At 42.6% G+C, this 15,354-nt stretch overlaps 1 protein-coding gene across 2 annotated transcripts in view; it reads left to right on the top strand.

Moving 5' to 3' along the window:
- sestd1 (SEC14 and spectrin domains 1) overlaps positions 1 to 15,354 on the top strand; it is a 33,323-nt gene that overhangs the window by 15,770 nt on the left and 2,199 nt on the right. For both annotated transcript variants that reach the window (XM_075479174.1, XM_075479173.1), the window contains exons 11-18: positions 6,908 to 7,030; positions 9,646 to 9,840; positions 9,984 to 10,098; positions 10,187 to 10,352; positions 11,908 to 11,989; positions 12,078 to 12,200; positions 12,368 to 12,559; positions 14,908 to 15,011. In XM_075479174.1, coding sequence (XP_075335289.1) covers positions 6,908 to 7,030; positions 9,646 to 9,840; positions 9,984 to 10,098; positions 10,187 to 10,352; positions 11,908 to 11,989; positions 12,078 to 12,200; positions 12,368 to 12,559; positions 14,908 to 15,011 — 1,100 coding nt within the window. The remainder of the gene's footprint in view (positions 1 to 6,907; positions 7,031 to 9,645; positions 9,841 to 9,983; positions 10,099 to 10,186; positions 10,353 to 11,907; positions 11,990 to 12,077; positions 12,201 to 12,367; positions 12,560 to 14,907; positions 15,012 to 15,354) is intronic.

Genomic DNA, 15,354 nt, shown 5'->3' with positions numbered 1-15,354 from the left:
AATCTTAATCCACAGTTTCACAAATCAGCTGTAAATACTTGTTAGCCCGATTCTTTCATTGGAAGCCCAAGAACAAACTGGAGAAATCTTAAGTTAAACAAAGTATTTATTAGTGGTCACATGTAAAGTATGTCAGCGCTGGACTTGGAGTGAAAGAGCACTCGCAGGAAATCCATCAGACTGAGCTCTGATATCCGGAAACATTTCATATTTATGTTCTGACTCGCGACCAAGTATAATTGTCCAGTTATTAGTGACATGAGCAGGCCAACCGCCATTCACGTCACCGGTCTTTGGATGTGATAAACAACGTGTGTGTGCGAGTGTTGTTTTAGGCGTGTATCTAATGTACCAGTCTATCTGACAAAATGGAGAAGCTTCATCTGACCCAGTTTTTTAGTCTAGTTATGCTATCTTAGAGTCTTGGACCATTTAAGGTCATCTATATATATGTAGTATGAGCACAGTGGAGAAGTACAAACTAGGAACATAGGTTATTTAGAAAAATACAGAATATGAATAAATAATGTCTAAGAACAAAGCCAATTATAACATACCGAAAGTGGCCCAAATGTTACATCAATGTCTGACTGTCAGTGGAGCATGGCTTTTAAATGCACACTTCTCTAGTTTAACAGATAAAGCCACCTATTATTTTTGTGATGTTACTGGAGACTTTATTACAAAACACGGGATGCAGAATTTGGAAGAAGTGGCCATGTACGGAACAGAGAGTATCCTTTAACAGACTACATTGAATTAGGTGAACCATTCCTCGAAGGGGACAAACTTGTGTAAAATAAGTAAGCAAAATGCCATAGTATGATAAAGAAGAGCTGTATGCACTGTAAATGGGAAGAAAAATCTTGATTCAAGAAATGATCTGTATGGATTGTAAGGGAAATGTATCACTGTGGCAGGTTGAGCCTAAGAGCCCTCTGCTGGATGCTCTGCTGCAGCGGTCCTCAACCCCCGACGGGCCTCCCATACTGAAAGGCCCGTACCGGTTGTCCTAATTTGGGCAAGATTAGGGCATTAGGTATGAGACAAGAAGTTTTCCACAGCACCAGGACTTTTTCCATCTGAATGCTTATATTGAAAAGTAGGCCTGGTGGTGGAAGCTGCCGCACATGTGGGGGTGCAGCTGGGCAGAGGAAGCCTGTTGGTGACAGTTGCTGTAGAGGTGGAGGTACAGCTGGACAGAGGAAGCCTGTTGGTGACAGCTGCTGCAGAGGTGGAGGTGCAGTCAGGCGGAGGAGGAGGCTTGGCGATGCAGGTTGCCATTGAGGTGGAAGTACAGCAGGGCAGTGGAAGCAGTATAGAGGAAGCAGGTGTAGTGCTGGGGGTGGAAGGAGCAGCAGCAGAGGAGGAAAAAGCCACACTATCAAACCTGTTGTAATATTGGTTGAAAGTATTGGCTCTTTCCACATCACCTTCTACAGACTGAGAGTTCTTCAGTCTGTATCCAGTGATGGTCCTCATGCCCCTCCACACCTCCTTGGTGTTGTTGTTCTCCAGCTGTCCCTCTACCTTTTTCTTGTACTCCACCTTAGCTCGACGTAATGTCTTTTTTAGCTCCTGTTGTACACTCCTCCGCCTTTCTCTATCCCCATTCTGGAACGCCCTCTTTTTCTGATTCAGGAGGTCTTTGATGTCACTGGTGATCCATGGTTTGTTATTTGGATAGCATCTTACAGTCCTGACTGGAATCACAGTGTCCCTACAGAAGTTAATGTAGTCTGTGATGGTGCTGACCCTCCTGTCAATGTCAATGTCCATTTCATCTTCCTCCAGCAGTACAGCCCAGTCTGTGACATCAAAGCAGTCTCTCAATGCATCACTCGCCTCTGGTGACCACTTCCTGAAAGATCTCGTAGTAATAGTAACCTGTAAGTCTCCTTCACGTTAGCATAGAACAGATCTAATGTCCTTTCTCCACATGTTGTACAAAGCCAGTCAGGCAGGAGGATAGAGAGACGTGGTTGAAATCCCCTGTGATTGCAATGAATGCCTCAGGACGCTGGGTCTGTATCCTAGCAACGGCATCATGACAGGCGTTGTCGGTGTCGCCCTCGGTGGAATGTAAACAATGATGACGACTGTGTATAGGAACTCTCTGGGCGCATAGAACGCACGGAAACCAACAGCAGTTCGATGTGTGGACAACAAACCCTCTCCTTAAAGCTGCCGTCGGCAGGTTTTCAAAATTCCGAGTCTAAAGTCGGAAAATTCGAACTGATACAACTTTCAGGTCCCTCCCCCTCTGTGGATGAGGTTGTGCACGTGAGTTCACACCAGTGTGCGCGCACACAAGCTGGGGGCAGACTCACGCTCAGCATGGAAGACGTGGTTGGTGACTGTTCCGCTCAGATAATAGATCAGTAATAAACCTAACGTGATTGGTTAAAAACAGCCGGGAGCGCTCGATTTTTGCGAGCACGATTACAGGCTTCAGAGGGAGCTACAGAATTTGGGATTTTTCCTAAACAGCCTATTTAATATTCTCCTTTCAGAATCCCATGACAGTTCAAGCTAATATGACTAAAAAAAAGTTGCCGACGGCAGCTTTAACAGTCGCATTGCGGGGGTTTACCCATCTTCTATTTATTGTGTTTTTAATGTGTTGTAAAGTGTCCTTGAGCGTTGAGAAAGGCGCTTTTTTAAAATTAAATGTTGTATTATTATTATTATTATTATTATTATTATTATCTGATTTAAAAAAAAAAAAAAACTCCTGTTGTGCCTCTTTGCCTTTAGTTTTGTTCCAGCTCTGCACCTCTGCGCATAGCAACTAACATAGCACCGATTCACAATAAAAGTAATTGCATGGATCTTTACAAGTTTAATGCACATCTAATATCTAATAAAATACAGCCCACTTCAATTTAATCTATTAGTGTCGCAAACACAAAAATATTAAGCCAGAGATATATGCTGTGAAAGAGGGAAAAATACCCCCGCCCCCCCCAAAAAAAAACAGGATTCAAACATAAACAGTTAATTTACCAGAAATCCTAACCATCAGAGATACAGTAGGTAAGACTTTTGTGGCTGAAAGAATACATCAGTGGACTACCAAATTCTATGCTTGGATCAAAGTGGTTTAGGCACAAAACTGCTTGTAAAGGTTTAGGAAAATATGGTGTGGGTTGAGATGGAGCTTTGAGCTCTGTGTCGATTAGTTCAGTTTTATTTATATAGTGCAGTGTTAATTTCGTCAGCTTTTTTTAATTTAGTCTTAGTCATAATGTCGAAAATCAATTTTAGTCATATTTAGTCATTGCCTTCCCAATTTAGTCTAAGTCTTAGGCTACGTGCCCACGACATCGGTAACGACAGATAAACGCAGAACATTTCGACAGATGTGCCTATCTTGCACACGGCGACGGCGTTTTTAGGAGTTCAAAACGGAGAAAACGCAAACGCCCTCCAGAGTGGAGATCTTGAAAACGATCCAACTTCTCGTCGCCATAGGAACAGTTCAAAACGCAGAAGTGCGTTTTCTGCACACGTTAAGTGGGTAGTTCTCCATGAACGACTCCCATATCTCACTATATTTATTTTGGACACTCTCCCAATCCACATTATCCACTGCCTTCCTGGCTTTGTAGTTCAGTGTTGTGTTCAGGAGCAAGTGGACCTCATCATCTGTCCAAACAAAGTTTGAAGGCGTACTGTTGTTGCTGCCACGCTTCGCCATTTTCTTCCAACTGACGCGGAGGAAGTAGCCACAAAACAGGCATTTCTCATATTTATTAATATATAACAATATAACTCATATAACAATACCAAAGGTATTGTTGCTACTGCCACCTACGTCCGGGGCGTGCATACTACATCGGCAAACTATGAGTTTTATACGTTTTCCCTGTTCCCATGGGTAGACAGATATCCACCCCCGAGCGCTCGTGAGAACGCAGATAAATTGTGGAGGAAAAAAACGGACATCTGCGTTTATGCTTCAGAGCGTTGTCGTGGGCACGTAGCCTCAGTCACAATGTCGAAAATCAATTTTAGTCTTAGTCAAATTTTAGTAATTTCAGTGAACACTGTACATAATAGAACTTCTCCACACCCGACGGCATGATCAATCATTATCATACAGGTCGTTTTGTTGTCCTTCGCGTTGTAAACGAAATGGCTCCATACATCCAGGCGTTGTTTTCGCCCAGCTCCAACAAACCGTATACCGGTATCCGAGCCCGACGCCACGACTAGACTGCAAAGTTGAACTAGCTACGGTTAAGTTATAGTTAGCTACTGGCTACGTTACTTGACATGGGAAGGGCCTAAACTCAACTGAACTACTACTGATTGAGCCGCGCGAGGCACTGTGGGACAGGCGCCGTGCAAGGACAAACAGGGCAACAGCGTGTAATCTTCTATGAAGTTCAAGTGTAGTGAAGACACTGGGCTAAATTATATCAGGCGTTAGTTCAGGGGTTAACACAAAGTTCACACTGGGGTGCGAGAACACCAACTTAAGGCCAATCAGACTTCCAGAGGGTCCAAAGGAAGAGGCAGGTTAATGATGGTTCAGGTGATTTATTTCCCTTTTATTGCAGGCAATAAGGTCATGTATGTGGTTTCCAATCAAAAGAACAATAACAAATACCCAAATGAATAAAGAATAAGCTCTTTCTCTCTAATAAAGGAGTAGTGGAATTACTACATCTTCATTTGCCTCTAATTCCCAGAAATTTTAGGGATCTCAAGTTACGCTACATGACCAGCAGGGGACCGCTCCGCTCTGAACTGACCAACACAATATATCTATAAACGTAACAAATCTCAACTTTGGAGCCTTTTCTACATCAAGAAACACTTATATTAACAATTACAAATTACAAATTAATTATAACAATTACATTTTTTAATGTCCATTCGTCCATGGCTGTAAATTTCGTCTCGTCTTAAGCCTGGTTTATAGTCAGTAACGCAATACGCAACGCAAGCCCTTGCGCGGTTGCAAGCCCCCCCTTGCGTGCTTGCGTGTGTCACCTCAATTTTCTAAACTTTACGCAAGACGCAAGCACAAGCCACTGGCTGTGGTCGAAACCGCCTACTACTTGAAAACGGCATACTCATCGATCTGACAGTATGCAGAGCGTTTACACACAGTGCACTTCACTCCTGTCCGAGGCCAAATCAGCCGGCCTGAAAAGCTGATTTCCCTTAAGCTATAAACTCTGTAAATATATAACTTTAGCAACATTTGAAACATTTTCAGGCAAGAAAGTAGTCGTTTAGACCCCCAAGGTGTTGAAAATCTGACAAAATACCGGCTATTTACAAGAAGAAGAAGCATGAATCCACTCGAAGAGGTCCTGGCGGTGAATTTGCTTTCATCATTGTAGGCTTGTCATTGAAAAAACCCGCTACTCCACCTACTGTCCTGGCGGTGAATCCCCATGCAGCACACGCAAGCGCTGACAAAGCAAAATGAAGTATAAACGTCTCGAGCCATTAACATACGCGCAAGACGCAAGCGCAAGGGCAGTTAAAAGAAGTATAACTCAGCCTTTAAGCCTGGTTTATAGTCGGTAACGCAAGAGGCAAAGCCAGACACAAGAAGAAACGCAAGCCCTTGCGCGGTTGCAAGCCCCCCCTTGCGTGCTTCTGAGTGTCACCTCAATTTTCTAAACTTCACGCAAAGTGAAAAAAAAAAAAAAGACGCAAGCCACTATCTACCCCCTCCTGTCCTGGCGTTGAATTGCCAAGCAGCACACGCAAGCGCCGACAAAGCTAAATAAGCATAAACGTCTCGAGCCATTAACACGCAAGGGCAGTTAAAAGAAGTATAACTCGGCCTTAAGTCTCGTTAACGAAAATCAGTTTTTATTCTCGTCATATTTTTATTTTCTGGAAGCAATTTTGTGCCTCATCGTCTCGTCATTGACACGGGAAAAAGGGGCGTTAACGAAATATTTTCGTCATCGTCCTGGTTGACGAAATTAACACTGATATAGTGCCAACAAAAGTCACCTCAGTCACATCAACATGTTTTTTACACATAAAATGATTGAAAGCCTTTCTGCTTGGAAATCTTTTCTGGCAGAATGCCCTGAGTGTAAAAAAAAAAAAAAAAGCATATAACTCCCCTTTTGTTTGTAGATAATAGCCGCTTTCGGACAGACAGTTCTAAGAAAGTAGTTATCAGAACTACCCTCCTTGAATTTCGTTCTGATAACTATCCTTCCCCAGCGGAACTGTTTCAGTCTGCATTTGCACATGAGTCGGGACCTGATAGGGACTGATGCGCCGCGCGCAGCAGTCTGCTGCAGTGACGTGTTAGCCGTTAGCCGTTTAGCGCTACATTCAAACACAAAACAAAACGGCAAAAGTAAGGAGAGTAGAAAAAACACCACCAAGAAGCTAATATGGAGAGCAGGGAGGCCATCGTGTTTATGGTCTGCATGATGGTGATATTAATCATGGACAATCACATCAGGCGTCTAATATCGAGGCTGGAAGAGCTCACAGAGAGAGTCAGGAGATACTTTTTTATTTCATGAAGGAAGAAAGGAGAGCAGAGCGCTGCAGACTAATGAGACCAGTGTAAGTTTAACTTATTAAACACCCGCTGGTTGTGTCTGTGTCATATGAGGAGACATTTCAGCCGTGATAGCATGACATGGGGCGTAGCTACCGACCACCACACACCTCCGTTAGATTAGTTCTATAGAACTATGAAAAGACCCGACCTCGGAGAAGGAGCTAAATAGTTATAGGAACTAAGGGAGAAAGCCCCGAGTTCCTGTATGTCCGAACATGGGAGAAAACGGCCCTGCGGATTAAAAGGTTATTAGAACTGCCAAAGGTTCCTACAGTCCGAAAGCGGCTATAGACAAGATTCCTGTTCATGCAAGCTGCTCCCACAACATGAGCTCTTTTGTCTTTCTTTCAGGTGGTCACCTGGCTGCAGGGTCCTGGTTCAGAGCTGCTGAAGACTCAGCAAGCGATCGGAGACTCGATGCGAGCAGCTCAGACCCTACAGCAGAAACACGAGGAGATCGAGAGCCAGCACAGCGTGAGAAAACACACCACGCACGTCATCATGTGACAATCTGATGACTTAAATCTGGGGCTAAATACAGAACTAAGTCCTTTTACTTTTTTTTTTTTTTTTTTGACAAATATCTTTATTGATTTTTTTCTTTTAATTAACAAACAACCACATACAAAAACAAAGCAACAAGAACAAAAGAAGGCACATTAACAGACATAATCATCAAGCACAACAGTAAGTAGATACAAAATCTGGAAATTAACATTAGTGAAGAAAGTAAAAAGAATAACATGAGCAGAAGAAAAAAAAAAGAAGATAAGTTATACAATCTCCGACAAAGCCCCTCCCTCCAAAAACTCCATAAACAAATCCCAGATCTTAACAAATCTGTTATATTTCCCCTTGATCAAGTATGTCAATTTCTCCATGGCTATACAGTGTGAGAGTCCTTCAGCCCACATTTGCTTACTTGGCCTATACATAGATCTCCATGAGAGAGCAATTTTATGTTTTGCTTCAAGTATACAATATGTGACCATTGATTTCTCATACTTACTGAGTGTACAGTTTTCTGGGAAAAGTCCCAGTATACAAAGCTTAGGGCATAGTGGAAGATGTGTATCAGTAATCTTAGACAAAGTCGTAATTATCTAGCCTAGCAAGCCAGACCCGTACAGCAAAAAGCTGTACAGGGGTCTAGTGACGCTGGATAGCAGTGTGGGCGGGATAAACGGCTGTCTGTCAAGTTCAATGCCACGCAATAGGATGGCGCAACAACCAATCAGAGCGATGAAGAAGTTTTATGTAGTCAACGCGACGGAATGTACATCGTGGTTTGTAGTCTATGGCCTGAAAAGCTGATTTCTCTTAAGCTCTAAACTCTGTAAACTTTAGCAACATTTGAAACATTTTCAGGCGAGAAAGTAGTCGTTTAGACCCCCAAGGTGTTGAAAATCTGACAAAATACCGGCTATTTACAATTTTGTTCCCACGAATTCGGCGCTGCTAAAGCTAGCCGCAGTGAGCAACGCACTTCCGGTTGTGCCGTTTTGACTACTCTCGTCCCGTTAACGGAATTTGACCGTTCGAATGCCTTACCGGAGAGTTTTGTCAGCTCTGAGACGAAGATCGGCCCGCCGTCTTCGGTACATCATGCTCGCAATTGACTGGGGATTGCTCTCAGATGTAAGTTTACTTTGTTTCCCTATAAATCTAAAGAGAGCTAGCTAATGGAACGCAATATAGCTGTTATATAAGCCTGTTCGCTGGGCGCAGCCATTGTTTACCTCTCTCTGGAACTACACACTGAAACGTAGCACCTCTGTCGTCACTAGGTAGCCCGGCCTCCGACCCCGCTCCTCATGATTTGATTGGCTCGATTAAGTTTTGATTTGGAACCTCGCAAAACGACCACAAGTGACTAGACTAGCCCGGAGCAAATTCCATTTGCGGCCACTAGGGGCGTCTAGATTTCTAGGCTAGTAATTATCTCCTTCCAAAATTCTTGGATAATGGAACATTCCCAAAGACAATGAAACAGAGTCCCTTTATGTGTACCATTTAACACATAGATCAGGTGTGTTAGGATCAATATGATGTTGTATTACTGGAGTAATATATGTTCTCATCAGCCATTTGTACTGAAGTAACTTAAACCGTGTATTTATCGTTTGAACTTGGCTTTGTAAGCATACATGCTTCCATTCTTCATCAGTTATTTCTTCTTTAAGATCTAGACACCAGGCATGTCTTTTATCATCTGAGGACTCTATTGATTTATATGATGTGCTTTTACTTTTAAAAGATTCCTCTCTGATTAGAGTTTAATTTCCCATTGTATACATTACATATGCCATCATGTTGTGATCTCTGCTCACTCACGTGTTTAAAAAAGGTATGTCCCGTGACACACCTTCATGTTGATTTAAGAAGAGCAGCACATTGATTCTTGTTTTACAAACAGAAAAAATATCCACAAAATAGCAACAAGTTTCATGAGTGATTTCATGAAAATCATCATTTGTGGGGTGCTCGAATGCATGCCATAAGATGTTTTAACTACTCAGTCCTACGGGTGCTTTATTTGACCTCCCCGTCCAATGAAAGTCATTTTATTTTTCAAAGTAATGGTTCTGTTAAATATTTTTTACATCCCTGCAATCTACAGTCCTTCGTAAGATGAGCAAGTTCTATAGCAGTCAACAGTATAGCAGTATTTTTTTTTTTTTGTGAACAATTATTTTATTGAAATTATAATTTCACATGACAAGATTGGGTAGTCTCCCTCCCTCCCTCCCTCCCCTCTCGGTTTAGTGCCTTACAGTTCTTCTGGGTACCTTTATTCTGAACTGAGCAGGTTCGTTATAGCCGAAGCGGCTCTCTTCCATGAATCCAGTGTAGAGCTTTTAGCTTTGTTCACAGGATAGCAGTATTTTACTTTGGACTGGCAACCTTGAAACCTGGTAACAGAGTGGATGTTACTTCTGTTCTGTTTTGAACTGTTGTAGACTGACTGTGCACTCGTGTGTGTGTGTGTGTGTGTGTGTGTGTGTGTGTGTGTGTGTGTGTGTGTGTGTGTGTGTGTGTGTGTGTGTGTGTGTGTGTGTGTGTGTGTGTGTGTGTGTGTGTGTGTACAGGAGTGGTTTGCAGTGTACGTGGAGTTGAACCAGCAGATTGCTGCCCTGCTCAGTGCCGGGGAGGAGGAGGAAGTGGCAGAGCTGAAGGCGCTGCAGCAGCAGCTCAGTGATGTCTGCTACACACAGGCGGCTCAGCTGGAGACCCGACAGAATGTCCTGCAGGCAGCGCAGGGCTTCCACAGCTCCACACAGGAGGTAACAGCCACAAACTGGACTGGAAACATGCCTTCTTCACTCCAGCACCAAAAATATGAAAAGTGCTTAGTAATTTGTTCAGCAACTTAAGGATAAAGGATGAGTTCTTGGTGTCACTCCAAAATATATGTCTGTCTCTGCAGCTGTCTCAGCAGTTGGACAGTCTACTGGGCATGCTCTGTGCTGATGTGGCTCCAGCTGACGGGGCATCGATTCAGCAAAACCTCAAACTGCTGGAGGAGAAGCTGCACACTGTTGGTTTGTACTCCAGTAAATCTTTCCTTCCCATTTTTCTCCAAAAGTTCCCTTTTATGTTTTAATAGTTTCCCCATCTCCTCCAATGCAGAAGCAGGTCTTACTTCCCTGCGTCAGAAGGGGGGGCTGTTGCTGGAGCAGATGTGCAGCCAGCCTTCATGGTCTCTGAAGGAAACGGAGAGTCCAGCTGGAGAACAGCAGGACAACGTTCAGCACATTCAGGCTGTGATGGAGGAAATGCAGCTCCGCAAGCAGAGGTATGTTTGTTTTCCTCTGACTTGAGCTGCATTTGTCTGTTAAAGAGTGGAAAAATCACTTTATTGTGTGCTGAGAGCTTTCAGTGTCTGAAATCATTATCTAAAAAACAGTTAGCCGAAATGATATCGTGTACTACAGACAGGCAGACCCTGAGGAGGAGAGGGATGGAGGCCTGAGAGTTTCATCAAAGATCCTTTTCCTGTTCCTTCGTATTCCACTAGCACAAGTTTCAGGACAAACCTGGCATTTTAGTTGTCACTAAAAAGTAATTCAATTCATTTTTATTTATATAGCATACAACAAATGTCATCTCAAGGCACTTAGATAATAAAGTCCAATTCAAGCCAATTGGAATTCAATTAATTGTAATCATAATTATTCATAAAATAATCCAATTCGTTCATATAGAGCCAATTCAAAAACAATTTCCTAGCTAAGGAAACCAACAGATTGCACTGAAACTTGTCTTCAGTCCAATCTCCCGTCCTGAGCGTGCCTGAGGTGACTGTGGAAAGGAACGACTCCCTTTTAACAGGAAGAAACCTCTGGCAGAACCAGACTCAGGAAGGGTGGCCATCCGCCTCGACCAGCTGGGGTTTGAGAAGACAAGGGGGGGGGGGGGGCACTGTAACACCATTCAAAGGATATCTGTTGGAACAGGGAAACACGAGTTAATGACCACAATAATGTCACATGTACATAATATCATTTGAGAAATTAAACGGGGGAAAAGAGAGTAAAGTGAGGAAAGGTGTGACAGAGCCCCCCCAGCAGGCTGGGCCTATAGCAGCTTAACTATGGGATGTTTCAGGATAATGAGTGTGGTTTTTTTTTTGTTTTGTTTTGTTTTTCAGTTTCAGATTTCTAGTTAAAGAAATATGTTAATCATGACTCTATTTGAGTAAATGATTACAGTCTCTGGTATAAGGAAGAAATAGTATATTGACATGAATGTAGAAAACATAGTATGGTGTATTGGATTAAAAACAGTTCATTAAACAATCAACAAAATGATCAAAACAAAGAACTTTAAATGGAAAATTAAAGGGCAAAACAAAAGAAAAACTGCACCCATAATTCTAAAGAACTAGGCTGTTTAAAGAAATTAAGAGCAGATGTAATTTGGGTAATATCAAACAGAACTAAACAGGGAGAGATGATTCTTGTTGGAGGAAGACTTATGTAACAGAGGACTGTTATAGAGACTGTGCGCACCAACTGAAAAGGCCCGGTTGTATCTGTCTGCAAGGAGAAGTTTGATCACAACCTTAGTGACACACATGCTAGTAAAAAGGAAGGTAGCAAGTGGGCCAACCACTTAGCGACACTTCTCTATATGGTCACACTGCAACATAATGCTTATCATATGAGTTTATGAGCACTGATGAGCTGATAAAGCTCATAAAGCTGATAAAGAGCTGATAAAAGTTACCCTTCACAACACTATTAATGTTCATACTTCACGTTCAGGCCAGCGGTTTGTATATAGTGTAATGATGGCTGCTTCCTGTGGGGTTTAGGTAATGACAGCTTCTGACTGTGTGGTTGTTGCAGGTGTGAGGACATGGTGGATGTGAGGAGGCTGAAGATGCTTCAGATGGTCCAGTTGTTTAAATGTGAAGAAGATGCTTTACAGGTCAGACAGACGGGACAAAAAGTACCCGCATGAACACTCTGTGCACTTCTGCATGTGATGAAAGGTTAACCTGTGCGTCTCTGTTCAGGCAGTAGAGTGGCTTAGTGAGCTGTTGGATGCTTTGTTAAAGACTCACGTCAGACTTGGCGACGACTCCCAGGAGACGAGGACCATGTTGGACAAACACAGAAAGTTTGTGGATGTAGCTCAGGTGGGGCAGTATTAAAAGATCTCCAATGTCTGCAGGCTTTATCATCTTTGACCACAAATTTCCCAGAATTTTATAATTATTCAGTTATTTAGATATTGTTGTCTGTACAAAAGATAATCGAAAGACAAAGAGACTGACAATATCTGTGCTCCTTTGTTTTTCTTCAGAGCACCTATGATTACGGGCGTCAGCTGCTGCAGGCGACTGTCGTCCTCTGTCAGTCCCTGCGCTGTACAACCCGCTCATCTGGTGACACTCTGCCTCGACTCAACCGGGTCTGGAAGCAGTTCAGCGTTAGCGCAGATGAGAGACAACAGAGACTCGATCTGGCTCTGAACTTCTACACTACAGCTGAGAGGGTGAGACACGCCAAGTATTTATCCAACAGGTCCCACAGCAGTCGCATGTGGAGCATCAACATGCCAATATGAAACGGAGATTAAAAAAAATTGACATGTTGGAATCAAATTTGTGATAAAACTATGTGTCTGTGTACGTGGCAGGCTTAAGCCTGATTTATAATCGTCCTGGAAAGGCCACGGAGAGCCCTCTCTGTCGTCGGAAACCAAAATGCATGCGTCGGCCAAAATTCCTCCATCTATCCGTCGAGGAGACGGAGACTCGCGGAGACCGCAAAGATTGGTCGGCTAACAACATCATTTCCGGAATCACTTTACCGGTTTAGCTCCTTCCTCTCACAACAACAACACTAGGGATGGGAATCGAGAACCGGTTCTTGTTGAGAACCGGTTCCCTGTGTTTCAATTCCTTGCCATCGTTTGGCGATTTTGCAAACGATTCCCTTATCGATTCCAGTGGGCGCGAATGACGTCACCACGCAACGTTGCGTGGCGAGTCCAGTGCAGCCAGCAGTCAACAGTAAACATGGCGCCCAAGCGTTACAAACGCTCGAAAGTTTGATTACACATCCCTAAAATAGACGACAACAGGGCAACTTGAAAAGTGAATATTTCACCAAAAGGAGGAAATACTATGAATGAATGATTAACGTCGGTGAATCTGAACCCAGCAACTTTAGCAACGTTAGCATGTCCTCGGCTAACACTGCAGGTCACTAACTAACTAACAAACACTGCCTATCATGTTAGCGCCATTTGCCTCATTGTAAAACCTGCTATTAGTAACGGTTAAGGTTAAATGAATGCCTTCTCAGGCATTACATTTAGATGAAATCATGAGAGACAGAGCCTGACTGGCTCAGAGCCAGAGGCTGGTGGTACTACCCCCAGTTCACGTCTACCTCCAGCTTCTCCTTTCACCAGAGCAGGGAAGAGTTAAATTACCCAGGCCATGATAGACCAATGTGGATCTCACTGTTGTTGGGTTTGTAAGATCATGACTCATGTTACTTCTAAACTAAACAAAGTTGATGCTAATCGACCGGTTTGTTGTCCTTTTTCTCCAAATGAGAATCGATAAGGGAACCGATAAAGAACCGAATCGTTAAGCAGAATCGAAAATGGAATTGGAATCGTAAAAATCTTATCAAGTGTGCCGGTCAACAATTTCAATATCAATAAGCTCCAACAACAGTCTTTCTCTCTCGGTCGCCATCGTTCACTGTGAGGAGTGGAACGGAGCCAGAAGGTAAACAATCAATCAACGACTTTCACGATAGACGTCGCGAGATTGGGTCGTCTAGCATAGCGACACCTACTGATGCGGAGGTGAAATGCCTTGCGAATCCGACATCCCAACGGAGAACTTCGAAAGGTTTCATAGCCTCTGCGTGACCACGGAGACGGATTGGCGGATAGCAATGGAGTAGCATACCGAGCCTTTATACAATCACATGCAAAAGTCTGCAAAACATTTTTTTACTGCTGTGAGATCATGTGAACTCCTCACTTTCAATTTAAGAAATATTACTGATTTATTTTTGCTTTGTTCAATTTTAGAGTTAAGTCAATGAAACTTTCTTACCCCTCAAATCTCAATCCAACAATTAGCTGCCATGAACTTCTCTAAAGTAGCTACCCAGCAAGAAATGAACATAATTGATACCATAATCAGGAGAGGTTTATAAGAGGATATTAAACTCTTTTCACGTAGTGGTTTCATCAGTCCATGATGTAATTAAGAAATTGGTCCAAAAAAAATCTGCAATCAACTAACTTATGAGGCCCAAGCTGAGGCTTTTGCCATTGCCCCCGTTGTCCCTGGCCTAAACTTGATCCAAAATGTTTGGCTAAACCCAAGAAGCTCAAAGCTCTAGAGGTACTTTGCAGAAAAAAAAATTGTAGATGCTGAAAATGGCTTTGACGAGCTGTGGTTCCTGGTTTAAAAAGTACCGACTATGTTTCAGGCCTTATATATATATATTTTTTTTTTTTTTTTTTTTTTTTCATTTTTTGCTTTCTTAAAACTGTAGAAGGTTGAAACAATCAGTCAAAGACTACCTCCCTCTGTCAAGACTGAGCCAAAATACTGGACCCTTATTTGTTAAACTTTTTATGCAATAACCAAACCAACCACATGAGCTTCTTGGGGGAGGTAATAAAACAAAAAAAAGATCTTCTTCACGATATTAAATGTTACATTCTGTTTATACCTATTCTCAAGCGGAAGAGCCCAAACTTTTGCCACCACTATAAATGCAGCTGACAGTATCTACGCCCCCACATACTGTAACAGCTACAAGATCTTTGAAAGTATTAATTTGCCTTGTATTTTCATGACATTTCAGGTGTTACAGCACGAACATGTGGATGTGGAGTCTCTGAATGAAATTGACTCTTCTGGGAAGATTCTGCTAGACAGACTCGCCTTGCCAGTTATCTTCCCCGATGGGTATAGACACACTCAAATACATTTAGTTAAGAGACTTTACTTTTCCAAAATCCCTACTTTATGTACCTAATCTTATACTTAAACCTGTAGCAATTGATTTTTGTTGAAGTTGTGAACATGACCTGTCACAAGAGCTTGAATAAGGGCAACTGGACTCATTTTCTTGATTCTTGAAGACGTGTCACCTTGCATCTGAAAGGCTTCTTCAGTACTTCAGAAATTAAAAATCATCAAGAATCAAGAAAAAGAGTCCAGTCGCCCTTATTCAAGCTCATAGGATTAACTGTATGAGAGCTGTGAGACTGAATAAAAACACTGAAGTTGAAGGTTGTAAAACCAAAGT

This window comes from Odontesthes bonariensis, chromosome 12 (assembly GCF_027942865.1).
Source record: "Odontesthes bonariensis isolate fOdoBon6 chromosome 12, fOdoBon6.hap1, whole genome shotgun sequence".
Taxonomy (NCBI): Eukaryota; Metazoa; Chordata; class Actinopteri; order Atheriniformes; family Atherinopsidae; genus Odontesthes; species Odontesthes bonariensis.
Note: the sequence above shows the minus strand (reverse complement) of the source record. Positions and strands in the feature narration are given on the sequence as shown.